This window comes from Cyclopterus lumpus, chromosome 13, assembly GCF_009769545.1.
Source record: "Cyclopterus lumpus isolate fCycLum1 chromosome 13, fCycLum1.pri, whole genome shotgun sequence".
NCBI classification, from domain to species: Eukaryota; Metazoa; Chordata; class Actinopteri; order Perciformes; family Cyclopteridae; genus Cyclopterus; species Cyclopterus lumpus.
Window position 1 is genome coordinate 14,341,753 of NC_046978.1, and position 18,840 is coordinate 14,360,592.

General features: G+C 42.2%; 2 protein-coding genes across 4 annotated transcripts in view; one reads left to right on the plus strand and one right to left on the minus strand.

Annotated features, from left to right (window-relative positions):
• The first annotated feature begins 1,102 nt into the window (after positions 1–1,102).
• veph1 (ventricular zone expressed PH domain-containing 1) overlaps positions 1,103–18,840 on the plus strand; it is a 59,841-nt gene continuing 42,103 nt past the window's right edge. For both annotated transcript variants that reach the window (XM_034548539.1, XM_034548540.1), the window contains exons 1-3: positions 1,103–1,642; positions 1,793–2,011; positions 4,851–5,025. In XM_034548539.1, the coding sequence (XP_034404430.1) occupies positions 1,505–1,642; positions 1,793–2,011; positions 4,851–5,025 (532 nt within the window). In that variant the 5' untranslated portion in view covers positions 1,103–1,504. The remainder of the gene's footprint in view (positions 1,643–1,792; positions 2,012–4,850; positions 5,026–18,840) is intronic.
• On the minus strand, positions 9,802–18,388 carry ptx3a (pentraxin 3, long a). 2 transcript variants are annotated; one of them, XM_034548541.1, is made up of 6 exons: positions 18,331–18,388; positions 17,604–17,646; positions 16,883–17,035; positions 14,412–14,571; positions 13,881–14,311; positions 9,802–11,644 (listed from the first exon to the last, which is right to left on the minus strand). In XM_034548541.1, exons 3-6 carry the CDS (start codon positions 17,019–17,021, stop codon positions 10,980–10,982), a joined length of 1,395 nt encoding a protein of 464 aa, XP_034404432.1. In that variant the 5' UTR covers positions 17,022–17,035; positions 17,604–17,646; positions 18,331–18,388; the 3' UTR covers positions 9,802–10,979. The 2 variants fall into 2 exon arrangements, with proteins under 2 accessions (XP_034404432.1, XP_034404433.1); XM_034548542.1 differs by lacking the exon at positions 18,331–18,388 and having other exon boundaries at positions 17,604–17,751.

Below are 18,840 nucleotides of genomic sequence, written 5' to 3' on the forward strand. Positions count from 1 at the left end.
GATGTAAATTCATCCATAAGGAGAGAGAGAAGAGGAGATAGGTGCTCAGTGTATCCTAAAACGTCCCCCAGCAGCCTATAAGTCTATAGCAGCATATCTAGGGGCTGGACCAGGGCAAACCTGATTCAGCTCTCTAGTGGGGCAACATGGTACTACAAGCTCCTTAAGATATGATGGTGCATCATCAATCAAGGCTTTGTAGGTGAGGAGAAGAATTTTAAATGTGATTCTTGATTTTACAGGGAGCCAGTGCAGAGCAGCTAATACAGGAGTAATGTGATCTCTTTTCTTAGTTTTTATGAGTACAAGAGCAGCAGCATTCTGGATTAATTTAAGAGACTTATTAGAGCAGCCTGATAATAAGGAGTTGCAATAATCCAGTCTAGAAGTAACAAACGCGTGAACCAGTTTTTCTGCATCTTTTTGAGACAAGATGTGCCTGATTTTTGAAATGTTACGTAGATGAAAGAATGCAGTCCTTGAGATTTGCTTCACGTGGGAGTTAAAGGACAAGTCCCGATCAAAGATAACGCCGAGATTCTTTACAGTGGTGTTGGATGCCAGGGCAGGGCATCACCAGATAATTGATCTCTGAGGACAGAAGTAGGAGTGCTTGAGCAGAACTTGAAACGTTGTTGTTGAATGTCATTTTCACAGGAAGCCTGTTTGAAAGGGAAACAGCAGCAATAGTTCCTTTGGATACATGATTATTCACTATCTAATATGAAGCTATTTCTTGGCTGAGAGCGGTGACTTTTCAGTGGCTGATACCTTCGGACAGAGCCAGGCTAGTTGTTTCCCACTGTGTCCAGTTTGCCTGCTTGGAGGTGAAGTACTGCTTTTATTTTAACATTGACTTAATTCAACTGTTTCTTGGTTGTCAAAGTTGTCCAAGTCACTGAAAAGAATCCCTTTTCCGAAACCTCGACAGCTTCTCTTACTGGCTCAAATTAGCCGTTCTCTCAATCTATTGTCAGATTATTAATATTTGTATACAAAATGAATTTCCCAGCATTTAGTTCTCTTGGGTTAATTTATTCTTCTCTCCCTCTCTCTCCCCCCCCCCCCCCCCCCCCCCCCCCCCCCCTCTCCGTCCGGGCTCTGGTGTAGAAAGCCGTCTTCAGAATATGCCTTGTCTCCATGGTAACGGACCTCAGGCAGACCCAGGAAAACATCCACTCTAGTCCAACCTACCTGATCCTGGACTGTACTGAAGAGGATTTTGACACAAATGCACACAATGAATCATTCTTAAAAATATTAGCACTGTTCTGTTATTACTCAAAAGGTCTAAAATAGTGCTCTTTTAGAAGTTTCTACTCTTTTGGGTTCACAATGCAAAGAACTTTGTATTCTCTCTAAATGGTACCCTAAAACAAGGAGGAAAACTTTATTAAAAAGTTGGCTTTTCCTTGATCATTATGTCGGGGATATATTCATTTGCAATCAAGGCTTCTTAAACTGGGCAGCACCAGTCCCATACTGGTCTGAAACCAGGACCAGGATGCACCAGCTGTTCAGCCAGGTGCTGGACCAGAGGGATCTGTCCAGAGCAGGGGACCTGTTTTCTCTGGAGGACACAGAGATTGAAGCCTGTCTGTCTCAGGCTCTGGACCAGATCAAGGCCATCTCCTGCTCACAGGTCAGTAAGCAGAGCCAATCAAAAATACCACAAGGGCAAATGTCAGTTTGAAGAATTATTCATGCGCTTATCCATAATTCATCTTTTCGTCCTTCATTTATCACTGTATCCCTAATGTTTTGGATCCTCTTACCGTCTGCCGGCCGACAGGACTATTTGACCAATGACAACGACCAGGCAGTGGTGGAGATTTGCATAACGCGCGTCACCACGGCGATCAGGGAGACGGGCTCCATCGAGCGCCACAGCATGGCGCTGGTGGGGCTGTGGGAGTCGTGTCTCGAACATAACCTCACCCCGCAAGGTGAAAACACAGAGGACACACCACATACCAAGATCGCCTCGGACATCACCAGCTGTATCCTGCAGGTACACACACAAACACACACACACACACCACATATTTTGTAGTGTTGAGAAGTACTCTATTTCTTTTTTGTTTGAAGCACATACATCCAGTACATACCTCTGCATATATCTGTTGACACTTTGAACAATGACTCTGTATAACGTGATACTTCAGCATTTGCCAGACAGGTATTTGATCTGTTTTGAAATAGAAAAGAAAAGCAGTGGCACATAGAAGCAGGTTTAGGGTTTATACCCACCTCTGGACAGGAGGATTCACTGTGCACCAACATAAACATGACCACAGATATGTATCAGGCGAGCTAATCAGGCACAGATATCTGTTGTCCTGAAAACAGTCCAAAAGACATCACCTGGATGAAGTATTCAGATCTTTTACCTAATTAAAAAACATTGCAGTATGTAAATATACTCTATTACAAGTAAAGGTCCTGCTTTACAAATGTTTTAATGCAAAATGTACTCAGAATATAATAATGATCATTTATACTACTAATGGTAATAATACAGCAAACAGCCCCTGTGAGTATTATACTGGTATGCTATAGTTGGTTGAGGTGGAATTATTAAGTTTGACTATTTTATATACTATTCAGTATAATATATTATAATATTATATAAGTCAATCTTGCTGCCCTATGTCTTGGAAAGAAAAAAAATGATGTAGAAATAATCTTTTCTGTCCCATCATTCATCCTCCCTGCTCGAGAACCGCTGGTTTAAACCAACACTCAAAAATACTTAATTTTATTGTTTGGTAACATTGGTTTTACTTAATGCTGCAGCTAACAGGTAAATCATAACTATCAACTATCCTCTGTAAGACATCAGGCTGAAAGGCTGAAAGGCATTTTGGGTATTTGGAAATAAAGGTAGATGAGGAAGGTTGGGGTAAATACTGAAGTATGAATTAGAACACCCATCCATCATGCATCATATTCCAAGGTTTTTCTTGCTTCAAGAGTGATGCTTCAAGATTCTTTATGTATTCACTGCTGAGGGTCTTTTAAAATGTAAATCTGTTGCTACTTTCCTCATCAGACCTCTGCATCTGAAAGGATTAAAAGCAAAAGGACTCCCTCCATCCCCCCCCATATTTATTTCGGGAATGTGCTTAATTCCATCTTAATGAGACCGTTTCTTGAGGGAAAGGCACACACACACACACACACACACACACACACACACACGTAGAGGTGAGACTAAAAGTTCTGACAGTTCTGACAGCAACTCCAGGCTTTGATGTTTGAACTCTAAACAGTTATCAGGAAAGCACTTCTCTCTCTCTCTCTTTCTTCACTCTGCTTCATTCTCAATCTTTTTTCCTCTTGATTTCATTCTATTTCCCCTGTCTCTCTTTCTTTCTTTCTTACCCTCCGACTATCTCTATCTCTTCTGTGATCTCTTCTACTCTGAAAGTGGAAGAGATCACAGAAGGAGACTCCCAGAGAGGAGCAAGACATATTTTCACTAGCTCACTGCTTGTGTAAAATCAGCCTGCAGATTTCTGGCTTGAATGATGATGATGGCATCTACAGCGTTTACATTTTTGTTTTAATATGGGCATTAAAGTGACTCTCTCTGATAAGATAAAAGAGATGGGACAGATACATAAATCTGTAAATCTGTACATAAGGAACCTGGACAAAAATGTATTGTGTGTTTGGATTCAAATTCATCCATCCATCCATCCATCCATTTTCAATACCGCTTATCCTCATTAGGGTCGCGGGGGCGCTGGAGCCTATCCCAGCTGACATAGGGCGAAGGCAGGGGACACCCTGGACAGGCCGCCAGTCCATCGAGGGCACATGTAGGGACATACAACCATTCACTCTCACATTCACACCTATGGGCAATTCGGATTCAAATTCAAGCCTGTTAATTGAATGCAATGAAATGTAGATTGATAGATTGTTTGATGGATCATCCTGACTGAGTAACGTTGTTTGTGATACTTTGTCTGCACTGCCACCTAGTGGTTGAATAGAGATGTGACAGACAAAGAGAGGGCAAGTCGACACATTTTCCCTCTTGCGAAAACAACTGCGAACATCAGGTTGAAAGGCATTCTGGGTATTCTGAAGTAGATTAGGAAGGTTGAGTTTGAGGCTCGACGTGCACGGGATGCAGTTAACCTCGCATTAAACATATTTATTTATGTAATCACTGCTGAGGGTCTTAGAAATGTAAATCTAAAACGTGTCTACTTTCACCATTAGACCTCTGCAGTTAAATGAGGGGTTCTCTTTTCCATCTTACAGACTTATCTGTATCGGTATCAGTCTGTCCTGTTGAGGGTGCTGGTGCATTTCAAATCCCTTCTCTTCATTCTTCCTCCTGCAAATGTTCACAGGGACAAACCTCTGCACGCGTCTGCATCCTCAAACACAAGCCACTTTCTGTCCCTCCTCGACACACTTGAAACGCATGGTAAATGTGAGCGATTTTAAATGTCTCTTAAAGCCTGTTTTAATCTTTCTTTCTGTCACTTATTACACTGCTTGAGGAACGTGGCGCTTTAACTGGCAGCAGTGAAGGATGTTTTCAAGTCACACTGTTTCATGTTTTGACATGAAAAAAAGATCAGCCTCCAAAGATCAGGCAGCTGTGCTTCTGGACCATTGTAGATATATAAAGAAAAATGTTAATGCGGGACGTTTCTTGTCCCTATTGTCAATATGTGAACCCAGACTGGAGAGAGCTAGATCTCTCTAGACCAGAACAATAGTTACTGTTTATATGAAAGGATTTGTCAACGCCTTAAATAAAAGCCTCATGGTCTCCTTCCTTTCTCTTGAATGCACGTGTGATGCCCTCTCTTCTTTTGTCCCCTCAGAACTACAGCTGTCCCTCGGTCATGGTGCTGGCCGTCCCGGTGGCGGTGCGGTTCCTGCAGAGTGGGAACCGGGAGCTGAGCAGGAACATGTCCAGTTATCTCTCCCTGGCTGCGATCGCCAAGGCTGATCTGCTGGCTGAGCACACGGAGGCCATCGCGCTCAGTGTGCTGGGAGGTAGGACGCGCATACACATGTTCACGTGAAGAGGGTGCAGTGTGCGCACGTGTAAACTAACATGCACACAGGGTGTGTGTGCCTTTTGTAGACGTTATGAAGAGAGCGCTGCTTATGAGTGAACATTAAAAAGGATTTTATTATTATTATTTAGCTGTTGATGATTGACATGGTAAATAAAAGCTGCCGAAAAATCATCTTTTCCCTGATGCAGCATGGAAATTCATACGTAAGACGTAGTTTATTGTGTGGAGAAAAGGACAACCGATGTTTTGTATCTTTCTTCTTTTTGTCTGTGTGATACGTTGATATTCTTTTTGAACTTGGTTGTATTTTGTCTATTTTACTCTTTGATGAAAACTTACAGGTTCATTGCTTTCATTGATTTATAATCAATCTATTGATTATAAAGTAATCTATTTGCCACACAAAGAATTATATTCCAAACAACTGAGGAAAATCAAAAGAAATGTTCTTGCCATGACCAAATAATATGAATCCAGCTGAGGCACGTATCCTCCTCAGGCATTGAGCTGACCAGTACTGTCTTCAACGTTGAAGGGCAGAGAGGGAAACTGAGCTGACCTCTGGTCAGTGGTTAAAGAAGGCTATTCACTTTTTTTTCTGCCTTTTTAACATGTTTTCTTAAGATTATTTTCAAACTCATTCTAAAGAACCATAGTTAGCACTGCCTGATGGAGATCTATTTACCCCTCAGACTTGACACACACACACACACACACACACACACACACACACATGCTCCATTAATACGAGGGGGTTGCCATGCAGCGGTTCAGTTAAAAGAGAACCGTTTTCTTTTTTGAGAAATAATTTAAGTCTCCATTATGCGAACATGATTCTCTGTACAGTTACATGTACGGCTGTGCTTTTCTTGCTTTTGGCAACATGCTGAACTATCACCTCACACACACCCACGCACACACGCACTATTGCATGGTGCTTATCACCTCATGCAGCACCACAGTGATGCTCCCACCGAGCACATTTTCTGCCAGCAGCTCAGCACATGAAACAGCTTAGGACTCGGCTGTCTGGTTTATTATGAAGTGAAGTTGAGCCAGGGTTTGGGCTCAGAGCGTTAAATAGTTGGAAGACACTTTACACCTTTGGTCGTAAAACTGTGGCTGATAATAGAGATACCACGTGCCCTGCCAATGGGGAAACAGAAATCAGGTATTTTTCTGATTAGAGTTGCTATATGAGACGAATAAGATTAGTTTTTCATTCAGGCGCTGTGTTGTAAACCTATGCCTGTCAACACGGCTTACCGTTGAAGTCAGAAGTGCATTGAGGTGCAGATGTTGACTCTAAAGGAAGAAACACAACAGCTTCTTTCCAGAAAAACAACAAATTAAAATCAGCTAACGCTATTTCTTTTATGGTGAATTTTAGAAGCTTTTGGAAATGTATTTCTGCTCTATTTAAGGACACTTCAGCAAGTATTTAACTTTATGACACGATGACACAATGTTTATATGAGTCGGCCCTTATTCAGTTATTCGGTCATTATGCTGATCGACTTATGCACCGCGGTTTTGGCGAAGAGGCGTTGCAATGCGCCAGCAAAGTCGTAGAGTAACAAGATGACGAGCTTATATTAAATATTTTTAAGTGAAGTTGAACAAATTGACGAGCTCCACTGAACTGTGGAAGCTTCTGATATTGTTCGTTCCACCTCTCCAACTTCTTTGCTCCATCTGAGTAATCTAATGAGCTATTATTTGTTGGGCCAAAGTCAAACTCAGATAATTTGATCGAATAAAGATGCAAATAAAGTCCCACACGTGTGTCATATCAATACAGTTTGTTATGCACACGTACGCATCAAATTCCTGTTGGTCAGCCGCTCAGGGGAGATACAGTCATAATGTTTGTGACGGAACTTTGACCTGCTCTTTTTTTCCAATAGATTTATGACCTCCCCAAAGTCATCACATAATATCACACTTCAGGACTTTTCTTGTGAGCTTAGAGAGAAACGGAAAAAGACTTGAGGGACAGAACGTTCCATGCAAATAGACACTAAAAAGCTTCCAGTGGCTGTGATCCGGCTTGACAGGGGATGACGAACTGAGAGCTGGAATAACACACACACACACACACACACACACACACACACACACACACACACACACACACACACACACTGGGAGAAATTATGAAAGTGAACAAGGCTTGCTTGAGGGCTTTATTAAAGTAAGTTCACATTTACGTGTCCATGGGCAGTTTTTATTGCAGCCTCGGCAGTTTCACATTGTTACCCCCCTGCAACCCACTGAGACTCTGAAGATTTCAACCTCATGTTGCCTCTTCAAGCCAAGCTCGCCTCTACTTTTCTCCTCCCCCTCTCAAATCTCAAACACAACATAAACACAAGACTATACACATGCCAAACTGTGCACACACACACACACAAAGTTTGCAGAAGTAAAAACAGATGACCTCTCTTTTTCCCAGCAGCCCCTCTGTTCAGGATATGAGCTGATGTAATGGGGTTCGGGTGATGTTGATGATGGGGGGTATGATGAGTTGGTCACACGAGCTAGCAGGATGGTCTGTGCATGCGTGTGTGTGTGTGTGTGTGTGTTTACACTTTACGCTTGTTACCAAAGTCTGACATTGCCTGCCACATGCAGTTTTTTGTCACTAATTCCACCCATTTGTCTGTGTTCTGTGAAAGGCAATGTATTGGCTACATTTAGGTCTTTTGTTGTATTTCTATTATATATCTGTTAGTTCCATGGAAAGCAAACTTTATGAGGACGTGTGTGCGTGTTCACTAGTTACAGGAAGCCAGATGCAGGATATAGCGTGAAGGTTTTATAGCTTGCTTTTGTAAGCCATTATCAAATGTCACTCACACACACACACACACACACACACACAACAGTACCTGCACACAGAAACATATGGCATTGCTTTGCCCCCATAAGGATTTTAGAGCTAAGAGTTCCTCCCTTCTGAAAGTAAAACCCGATCTTATGGTAACACTGAAGTGTGGAATGTGTCATCTGTCAGAGTTATATGTCTTTTCAGGCTCCCCTGCTGCGAAACATGTGTAGTTACTGTACTCCGTCTTGTAAGGATAAGAGAAGGCGGAGAAAGTTTGGGAGGCTGGGTTGGATGGGGGTCGGTGTGAAAGGTGACGTTTCCATTTTATAACAGGTCCCAGACAGGAACAGTTGGAGACTATCCAGAGGTTATAGCTGCAGGAGGAACCTGTTATATTTCACTAATGAGTGAGCAGGACGGGCCTCGGTAAACTGTGGGCATGTGTGAGCTGCAAACAACTAGCGTGCTATTATTCGATGTGAGGTCCTGGGACAGGGATGTCGTATGTGTACAGATTGTAAAGCCCTCTGAGGCAAATTTGTAATTTGTGATATTGGGCTATACAAAATAAACTGAATTGAATTGAATTATTAGTCTGCACTGGCAGATGTATTTTTCGACAGGAGATTATACACATTGTATGAAATGATCTTCATGACTGTGTCTTGAATTTTGGAGAACTGCTCTTTTGAGTATTTTGAATTTTTTTCCTGTTGCATTATGTATGGAGACAAATGTACTCTTCTAGTGATTTCACAAAACCTTTAATTCATGACTTCATTTATTTTATTATAAATGTACATGCTTGTGTTATTATAGAATTATTTCTGAATACAAGATGGTGACGTAGCAAGGGAAAGCTCATTGTGTTTTCAAGGTTGCTTTTTTTAAATGCAAAGCATTTATTTTCATTATGTACCTCAACTAGTAAAGTGCCTGTTTGGAATGGGCCAATTCTCAATGTCGCTCATTTAAACAACCTCGCACTCTACAATGAGCCCCTCGAGTCAGCACTAACTTTGGCAGCTATTTTTTATTTAGTCTTGATGAGAATGCTTGTTATATATATTTATATCATATCTGTCCATCATCTATTTCGTCGTCGTCAATTTAAAACGTTTTAGTCGATGAAAGGTCTGTTGTTTAGGATCTGACAACGTTGCCTCCGCTAGCAAAGCCGGACTCTGCAAGCTCACACGAACATCCACAGAGATCAATCTTTACCCAGCATGCCTTTCGTAACAGTGGTGGTGTAACCGTTAATAGGGGTCTCAATACACCGGCCAGCGTGAACATGACACATGACTTATCAATATGTGCCATGGACGGGAAGAGCTCGTAGACAGACTTCCATTTCAGTTACATTTTTGTAAGATGCTATACAAATACACTTCGATTGCTCAGCTTGTTAGTGCTGTGAGCTTTATGGGGAGAATTTAAATCTCAGCCCTCATATGATTTAGATGCAGATTTATTGTCGGTGTCAAATTCAATTAGTATTTCAACAGCGTAAGTTCAATGCCATTTGTGTAGGAAGAAAGAGTTTCTTTAGCTCACTGCTGGTGAGCAACACACACGTACAAGCCTGCAGATTTCTGGCTTGAATGATGATGATGGCAGTTACAGCGTTTTTTTTTTAAAAGTTTGATATGGGCATTGAGTAATGGAAGAGCTGGTTGTCAGCTAACTGTAGGTTTGGTGTCTTTGAGCAACTCCCAAGACCCCAGATTGTTCCCAATGAGCAGGCCAGAGCCCCGCATGGTGGCTCGTCTGCCATCAGTGAGTGTGAGTGTGTGCGTGAATGAATGAAAGTCAAAGTGTGCCATCAATTTATTGATTGTACCCATAAGCCATAGGCAGACTTGATAAGATTTTTTTTAATGACCGAAAAACACAGACACTGCTGATCCAGCAAGAGGATATATTATAACTTGAAATGTTTATTCATATCTCACTCTCCATTCATCCAGTCATGTTATGCAAAATATATTTATGTACAAAATACATTCATTTTCACCTTTTCACAAGAACTTTAAAAGCAATTTACATTATAATACAAGACAACTCCGTTCATGAACGATTAGTGTGTAAACATTCTCCTCAGTTTCTTTTTAACAATGACAAAAAAACGATGTCAATTTCACATTACAAATATCACGGTCAAAAAAAGAACACACAAATATAACTGTAAAAAAAAAAGAAACAGAGCAGAACTGGAATTATATAACTCATATGAATGTAAACACTTTAGTTATGTTTGGAAATGTAAGGTCTTAAAAATGCTCTAAAAGCTTTCAGAAATTCAAGAATATTATGAGAGTGAATTAATAAATTGGTAATAAAAATATCTGAAGCTGTTTCTGCAGTTGCTGGTTGTCCATGCATGAAAGCAATCTTTCAGTCGGGTCAGGTATGTTATACATTATATGTTGCACTGCACATGAAAACACATTAATAACACATTAATGTGGTACCTCTGCTTTCAATTGTAACTGGGCTAGATGACAGTCAATCTCGAAACATCTAATAATTGTACCTACAAGAGAAGTAGAAAACAAAATATTCTGTTATATTAATGCTTAACATGTTTTAAATTGATAATTGAATAACTGCACTAGCTATTTCTGTACACATCTAGGTAGAAAGAGATAAAAGGCCACCGTTACACTAAAAACGTCATCACTCTGTAGTTGCAAGATAATCTCTTGTAATTGTCTGTGACCTCTTATTTTCCTCTGTTTACTGGCTCACAACCCATTCACTTTAATGATAGAGTGTGTGTGTGTGTGTGTGTGTGTGTGTGTGTGTGTGTGTGTGTGTGTGTGTTACAAAAATAAATGTCAGTCTCTCACAACATTGGTTTTCTCTCCTTTGAACTTGTCCAGTAAAGTTCATTGCAGCATTATTGTTCATGATAATAGCGACGGAGGTGATGATGAAAAAAAGGTAGCATAATAATGAAAACATTTAACTATAGGGACAACGATGATAAATTGTAAATTGCTGGTTGTAAATTGCTCTCTTCAGATGCATCATGAAAGCTTATCACGATGTTGCTGGTATTCACAATGATGAAAAGTTCCACCACGAGGGACCTTTCAGTTAATGAACTGAGCGCCTCCGTGTGGCACCATCTCCGTCACTCCCCACGCCACCATGTTCCCACTGCGATCGCAGCCCTGGCTCTCCCGCAAAGCCAGCTGGGAAATCTCTTCCTCTGACAGCACCTTGTCCCACATGTTCACTCCTGTCATCTTCCCCGCGAACGCCATCTTTGGATCGAACCCTCCATCAAACCCTGTCACCACGCTCCCGCTGCTCGGAGACAGAGGGCAGCAGCCATTTCTTTCTTGCCCCAACAGGAGCGAGCCTCCGTCGGGTAAGATGTGTCCCTCCGCCACTCCGGGAGTGGAGGCCACCTTTCTCCCACCTGCCCACAGGGACGCCAGGCCCTGCTCGGAGGACCAAGCCCCGCACAAGTGGATCCACTCCGACGGGCCTCCTGGATTCACCACATCCCGGGCCTCCACCAGGTGAGCCTCTCCTCCGATGGTGAGGAGCGCAGAGGTTTGACCCAGCAGCAGCTGGATTTCATATGGGTTGCGACGGTTCCCGTATGAGAACAGCACGGTCCTGTTGGACACGGCGGTCGGCTTCACCCACATGCAGACAGTGAAGGAGGAGACGGAGAGGGGGACGGCTGGTATGACGGAGGTGTGGATTCGACGGGAACGCATGGGGAAGAGGAGCGCCATCTCATAACCTGAACAAGAAGACATGTTTAGTGTTACTTGAATTTTTCTTGAATCATTGTAGAATGGACAGCTCAATAGAAAGACTATCTAGTCTTATTGTAAATCTGAATGCTAAAGATATTTTTGAAACAAAGCAAGCCATGTCTCACAGAAGGTTTAAGGCATTTCATACAAGCAAACTTGGTGAGGAGACCAGCAGTTAGAAGTTAATCTTATATTCATAGGATCTGGGTCTTATTTTGTGCTTGTAGTTTACAGGTATCAATAAGTCATTATTATTCAACTGGAGAAAGTTTAAGCCAGACAACATTTGATGTCCTCAAGGTTGTTTTTTTAACCAAGCTAAAATTGGTTGTGAAGCAAGATTCTGTATTTTTGATTATGATACTTCCTGGTAGGAGCATATAAATAGAGATAAGAAAAATGGGCCCGCAATTGAACCTTGTGGGACTCCTGATGCAGATGACTTTGGTTCCACACTGTTTAATATGAGGACAACCAATTTAAAGCTACAGCGTCATACAGTACCTTCGATATATCACCAGATACAGTGAAATGCATTTGTGAATTTTAGTGGCATATGTTGTATAATACGGATGTCTCTGTGTAAAATGGATTTGGAATGCTTATGAAGCCATACGGTGCATTCTCCTCCTGTTTTGAAAGGGTACTTATATGTGGCAGTATTACAGTAAATATGTCAGGTTTCCTCCCCCACCAACACATGCGCACACTCTTTCACACACACACACACACACACACACACACAGTCGCACACGTCTCTCTCTCTGGATCATCTGGTTCATTGGTCTGTTCTGCTTCATTTATCATTTCCCCTGCTTCTCTCTCTTTTCAACTTACTGCATTGCACAACTCTGCATCGTAAAAACTACTTTTCCAATCTGTTTTACAAAATAGAGAAATTGTGTTTGATATCTAGCATATTCGTTTGAGCAAGGTCTTTATTAATGTATCCTTCTGGAAGGCTACTGTTTTCTTTCCCACTGTGAATCTTTTATTAGCATTTATCTACTTCACTCCTGTCTATTTTGTTCGTCATCATTTTTTACTTCCATTATACACTTTCTCTCCTTTTCTCTCTCTCGGGTACCAAATAATTGTTTCATTTGTCTCAGGTTTCTGTCACTCAGAAAATAATGGTGAACATGCTGAGTGTGAGTGTGAATGTGAGTGTGTGTGTGTGTGTGTGTGTGTGTGTGTGTGTGTGTGTGTGTGTGTGTGTGTGTTCATTTCCATCTGGTTCTGCTTTACCAGGGTGCTTTGGTGTGGTTTTTGTGGCGACCGGCTAATGATTACATCCCCCTCTGGTCTTTGTGTAGGCCAGATTTATATTTCTGGACTGTAAACGTCTGTGCGCATGCATGAGTAATACAACATTTTTTGCAGTTTCTATTTGATTAATTCTTGGAAATGAAGTTGTCTTACTGACACGAGTGGTGCCTTTGTGGTCCAGGGCAACCTATTCACACTGAGTCACTTAATTTCTAAAGTTACATTGGTGTGAGTCAGTGCTCTTTCTAGGACGGCAAACCGGAGAAGAAGCTCTGATAATGCAAACCACATGTGGTGCCGTCTTGAATCTGAGAAGATTTAGTTTGTGTTCACAGTCCGTCCAGCAAGTGTTCTACATTGTCCTTATCCTTTCCTGCATGTATTGGCTTCCAATATTATCCTTGAATCAAAGTATCTTAAAATAATTATGTAAAACAATGAAAATAGCTGCCGGAAAAAGTTGAGATTGATGAATGAAGTCCCACTCTACCTGAGCTGAGTGTTTGAGGCTTTTTGTTGTTTTGTGATGACTCTCTAAAATGTGTTTAGAATAAATGTTCAACAAACACCAATAAGTGGCAATAAGTGAACATTAGACAACTGACTCCATACCATCGACTGGCCCGTCTTCTTCATGTTTCGACTTAGACTAATTGTGAAGGGAAAAGGATAGGTTGCTACTTGAGGAGGACAACACGCCTGGAGACATACAGAATAAGTGGAATAGGTATTTGGGACAACCGCGAGCTGCATGATTAGTTGTTTCTCGAGACTTCACAAGCAAATGTTTCTCATTCTTTCACCTGACGCGTGACCTGAAAGTGTCAACGCGGAGAAAGACATTTGAAGGTTGTTTATCTGGCGTTGTTGTGAAAGGTGAAGACAAATACAAAGAAAGCAAACAGGTAATGACAGACCGAGAGATGGCTGATGTTAAGATGGATACCTCACCTGCGGGTAGTAATCTTTGCCTCGATGACCTCAGCACCTCCCCCAGTTCCACCCTAATCTGTTGCATTGCAGCCAGCACCCCTTCCAAAGCCACCTCTTGTGATGTGACCTCTTGCTCCCGGAGCCCTGCCCCCCCAGCTTCTTCTGGTAGCTGTGATCCCGGCTTTGCATTCAACCCCATCCCCGCTCCTGGGCCGCTGAAGCAGCTGGTCTCCAGCTTGGCAAGTCGGGAAGTTTGCATTTGTGCTGCGGAGAGGAGCTGCTGCAGCATCGCCTCCAGGTGGTTAGAATTCTCGACAGCAGCAACAGTCTGATCTCTGGGTTTGAGGCGCTCCATGGTTTCTCTGATGCGGCCTTCCATCTGCATGGCCATCTTTTTTCCTGCTGACTCCAATGCGACCCCGCAGGAGTAACCGTACTGACCTACAAACCTTACCAAAAAGATAAATGTAAAAGATTTTAACTTTTTCTATCATGAAAATAATCATTAGTTGCTGGTTGCTGTACTCCGGATCATTTTGCCCAACAAACCTGAGCAATTCTTCACGCAGTGAAGTCATCTCCACCTTGATGATGTCATTTGCATACTGAAGCAGCATGTTCTCTCTCATTTGACTGTTTTCCAGCATTGCAAAGATTTTGTCCCATTTGGAAAAGTCTCGAGAAGTGCAGGGTGTTTGACTCGGTGTGGCTGGATAGATGGAAAGAAGCAGAGGAAAATTAAGCTCAAGATTAAACAGAAGATTTTATTTTGGGGTTTCTACAGCATGCATGTAGAGAAGACCCCGCATTATTCTCTTCGAAAACTTACATTTCCATAATGGTTTGGGAGACACAACTAGTTACACACTTTGTAGCTTCTACTTGTTTGCATTTTTTGGTAAATGGGTACCATTACAAGTGCGCCAAATAAGTAGTTCCTGTTTGCAATGTACTCATGGATTCACAGATAACTATCATTGGATTACTTCACAACGTGATGATATCAGGCAAGTTCTGAAGTTATAAAGAGAGGTTTTCGTTCTTTGATTTCGAAGCAAGCTTATAGATCTTTATTTGCAATAGACATTGGAGAAAATGATATGCTCGTAAAGTGTTTATGCGCTTGGATTATATCTGTGTGTTCAGATTGGACTGATTGCGAGGAGAACGACATAAATCATAGATAGCTGAAAAAGCAGGTAAAATGAAGAGTAAAATGGGGCCAAAAGAGGAAATTAGGTAGTTAGGTAGTAAACCACTTTGCTTGTCCGGAAAGATCTCCTGGCTCCCTGCGTGAATGAGGAGAAAGAAGGAAGAAAAAGGAAGGTTTTGTTTACAATGAAAAGGAAAGAGCTGCTGAGAGAGAGAGAGAGAAAAAAAAAAAGAAGGAAAGTGAGAGAGATAAAACAAAGCCAGGGGAGTGAGAATGTGTCCGACACACTGTTCTGATTAAAGTCTGAGCCTCTCAAACATTGTTCATACATGCAGACCTATTAGAGGGTATTATCACAGGACTGCAGGATGTGTTTTGTCTGCCTGTCCCCAAGGTTCAAAGTGAATTAGACGGAAGGTTCGTGCTCTCTGCTGACCTTAACTTACTAAACTAAAAGTAGTCAGAGGTTTAAGGAGGATAGATCTGCAGATGAGTTGAGTGGTGGTCCTTTAGCTTTCTATCATTACTGCCTGCTTGGTTGTATTTGTGAAACTATTCCTGAATCAATGAGTTCCATTTTGTTTGTGTGTCTTTTCAAAGGATTCAAAGTCGCAATTGGAGGCGTGAATCGACACACAGTGCTGCACGTGTGCATGCACATTACCTGTACATCCCAGCATTCGGTAGAAAACTGACTTGATAGAGTAGAAGTACTTTAACCTGTACATGTCGTAGCCTGTCATTCATTTAGAAATGAACTGAGTCATGGCCTCTCTCGCGTAGCCCTTGTTGATTTAAATTACACTCCCTCCAGCGCTTGAGAGCCGCGAGCGGGTCAGAAGCGCTGATCTGTGTCTTCCTACGGACCTCTCTCTCTCTCTCTCTCTCTCTCTCTCTCTGCACCTCTCCCCTTTCTCACACACCTGCAGACTCCATGCAACTCACGTGATTGAACTGTTTCTCTTTAGTCCAGCAAGCCAATTAGGAAACGTTGTGTCTCTTCAACCTTACTGCTCCCACCTTTCTCTCTCTTGGTTTAATCACATCGCAGGCTGTGCCCAGAGCAAAGTGTCCTGCCCGTTAACTGTTAACCGCGCTGCGACTAAACCGGCTGCCAGTTTTTAAAAACGACAAACAAATGCCAAATCCAAGCTTTAAAAGGGATTGATTGCACAAACGCAGACGCACACGCACTCACACGTTCTCACAGGGAACAGCTGAGAGAGAAGAGTTCTGTGATGATACGGGATGCTGTTGCGGTTCTGCGATTGGTGACCAGTCATTCATGCATATGATGTGTTGGTTGAGAAAGCCTTTTTATCTCTGGCTCAGCATTTTCTTTGATGCTGCTCGTCTCATACAAAGTCCTGTTCCTGCCAACAGTCTGTGTACTCTAAGTACTGGGATCTCTTCTCCCTGTCCCTGTCTTTTCCTCTATCTCCGTAATTTAAGCTGCCGTCGCACATAAATGATAAAGTACCCACCATTACACAACAAAGAACCGCCTTCCCTGTATTGTTCTGTTTTTTCCTGCAACCCGTGAAGTGGCTACTGTGTAACTGGACCCCGACTGTTCCGTTATTTCCCCTCCATCGCTCAATTGTTCCTTTTCAAAAAGCATAATGCTCAACAGTTTTCTGTTCGTAAAGTATATTTGTAACTCAGTTCAGTCTCAGTAATGACACTGAATATATAAGAGATAAGAGATGATGAATCATAAAGTCCTGAGCTCACACACAATGCCCATGCACGAATCCTGCAAGAAAATCAATTACACGCTCCCAGAATTAGATCAAGTTGCAGCATGTCCATCTGAGAATCTTAATCAGATCAATCACCCACAATGCACACACAGTTTAACACTTACGTTCTGGCGTCTCTGCATCTGAGATTTCATTGTAGTAGGTGTCAGCGTAGTTGACCTCAATATCATCCTCGTACGCGAGAATCAGACACACGCACGCCGACAGCGCACACACTGCCTGGGGGAGCCTCCACCTGAACATGCTGCTGCTGCCGACTGAGTGTGTGTGAGAGAGAAAGTGAGAGTGTTTGAAGAGTGTGTCTGTTAAGTTTCAGGTCCGCTCCTCTGCCGACCTGCTTGTCTGTGTGTGTCTGTGTGTGTCTGCGATTAGCTCTGTGTTTGTTTTGAGTTTTTTTTTCTTTTTTTTGTATCTCTGCTGCTTCTCCCGGTCTGTCTCACTTTCTACAGTGCTGAAGGTCCACCGCTCTCTTTTTGAACCCCTCACTCTGTCATGCAATATTTGTCCCTCCTCCCTAATGACTCCCCACCTCTCACTCTCTCTCTCTCTCTTTCTCTCTCACTCTCTCTCTCTCTCTCTCTCTCTCTCTCTCTTTCTCTTTCTCCCTCTCGTTAAATGCTGAGCAATCCTTTGGCAGGAAGCCTGGCAATGTAGAGGGGCTACGTGCGTTACACACACACACACACTCACATTCACACACACACATTTATAATACTATACAGTACTTTCTGTTGATTTTCTGTATTTATCTATAAACTTAACCTGTAGACTTTAGCCCTCAGCCCTGCGTACTTACTCTTAAAAGATGAATTTGGCTCAACTCACCATAACAAATGCTTGGAACGCGATGACATCGCTACAGCAAAGTCTGACAGGGCAAGAAACACAAGCACTGAGGCCGTCACATAGATTGTAATAAGGCCAACATCTTAGCCAGACTATCAAGACCATCCATCTTTCCAATAAACCCAAACTGTGCATCCAAAATGTTAGTTATCCCTGAATACACAGCAAAGCGTTCTGTTGGAGCACAAATGCAAACATAGTCAGTCAAAGTTGAATGATTTCATCATCTGACTTCAGTCTCACATCAGTTTAGTAAATATGGATTTATGATCCAAAACCTATATTTGCAATAGGCCTTAAAGTCCAGTGATCTTTTTTAACATGACGCTGACATGACTGCTATCTGTGTGCTTTTTGAAATGGGCCCCAGATCTCAACATTTACTTTGAGTACATTATTGAAACCAAAAAAAAAGACAAAAGCCTCGACTACAGAAATATGATCCAACTTGCAATAAACTCGAATAATTCCTCGATCCCAAAACTAATCCTTCTACAAACCTTATATCTAAACCCGAGCCGTCTTTGATCTATACTAATCCCAATTACAAGTTTAGCCCTAAATGCTTTTATTACACAACATTGTGCAAACACAGGAAGAGTATCCTGTGACTAAATAAGTAAATGTTCAAAAAGCTCTATAAATTTCCATCCTTGTGAAAACATTTGGCTCTCACAAGTACAGAATGTGAAAGCAGCACTCAAACCTGCAAGCGAGGCGGTGAGTAATGCGTCGTTGGAGGTAGCCTGTATGTTGTAATCAGATACAACTGCAGCCCCTGCAACTCACTGAGAGAAAGAGAGGGAGGACAAGAAGTATTGGAAGGGGGAGGAAGCAGAGAACACAAACCTTCCTCATGTTTGCCCCATGCAGAGATGTGTGTGTGTGTGTGCGTGTGTGTGTGTGGGGGGGTTGTGTGTGTGTGTGTGTGTGTGTGTGTGTGTGTGGGGGGGGGGGTCGGGAGGTGGGGGGGGGAGTTGGAATAGAACCCAGACATTAGGGGTTTCTAAATGGGTTTATTGTTCTCCTGCTTCGCTCTGTTTATTTATTTATTTGTCAGCCTCACCATGTGGGTTTGTATATATTTGTGTGTATATATTGTATCTGATTTTGTACGGTGTGTCAGTAAATATTCTTGTGTCTGTGTGTGGTGTGTGTGTGTGTGTGTGTGTGTGTTTTCAAGGGGATGGAAATAATGACTTCCTCATGAGATTTT

Coding starts and splice junctions, on each gene's coding strand:
- ptx3a (XM_034548541.1), bottom strand. CDS start 17,021: ATGTTCAGGTGGAGGCTCCCCCAGGCAGTGTGTGCGCTGTCGGCGTGC. Junction 14,312..14,411: donor CTGCGTGAAGAATTGCTCAG/GTTTGTTGGGCA, acceptor CTTTTTGGTAAG/GTTTGTAGGTCAGTACGGTT. Junction 11,645..13,880: donor GCAAAGATTACTACCCGCAG/GTGAGGTATCCA, acceptor CTTCTTGTTCAG/GTTATGAGATGGCGCTCCTC.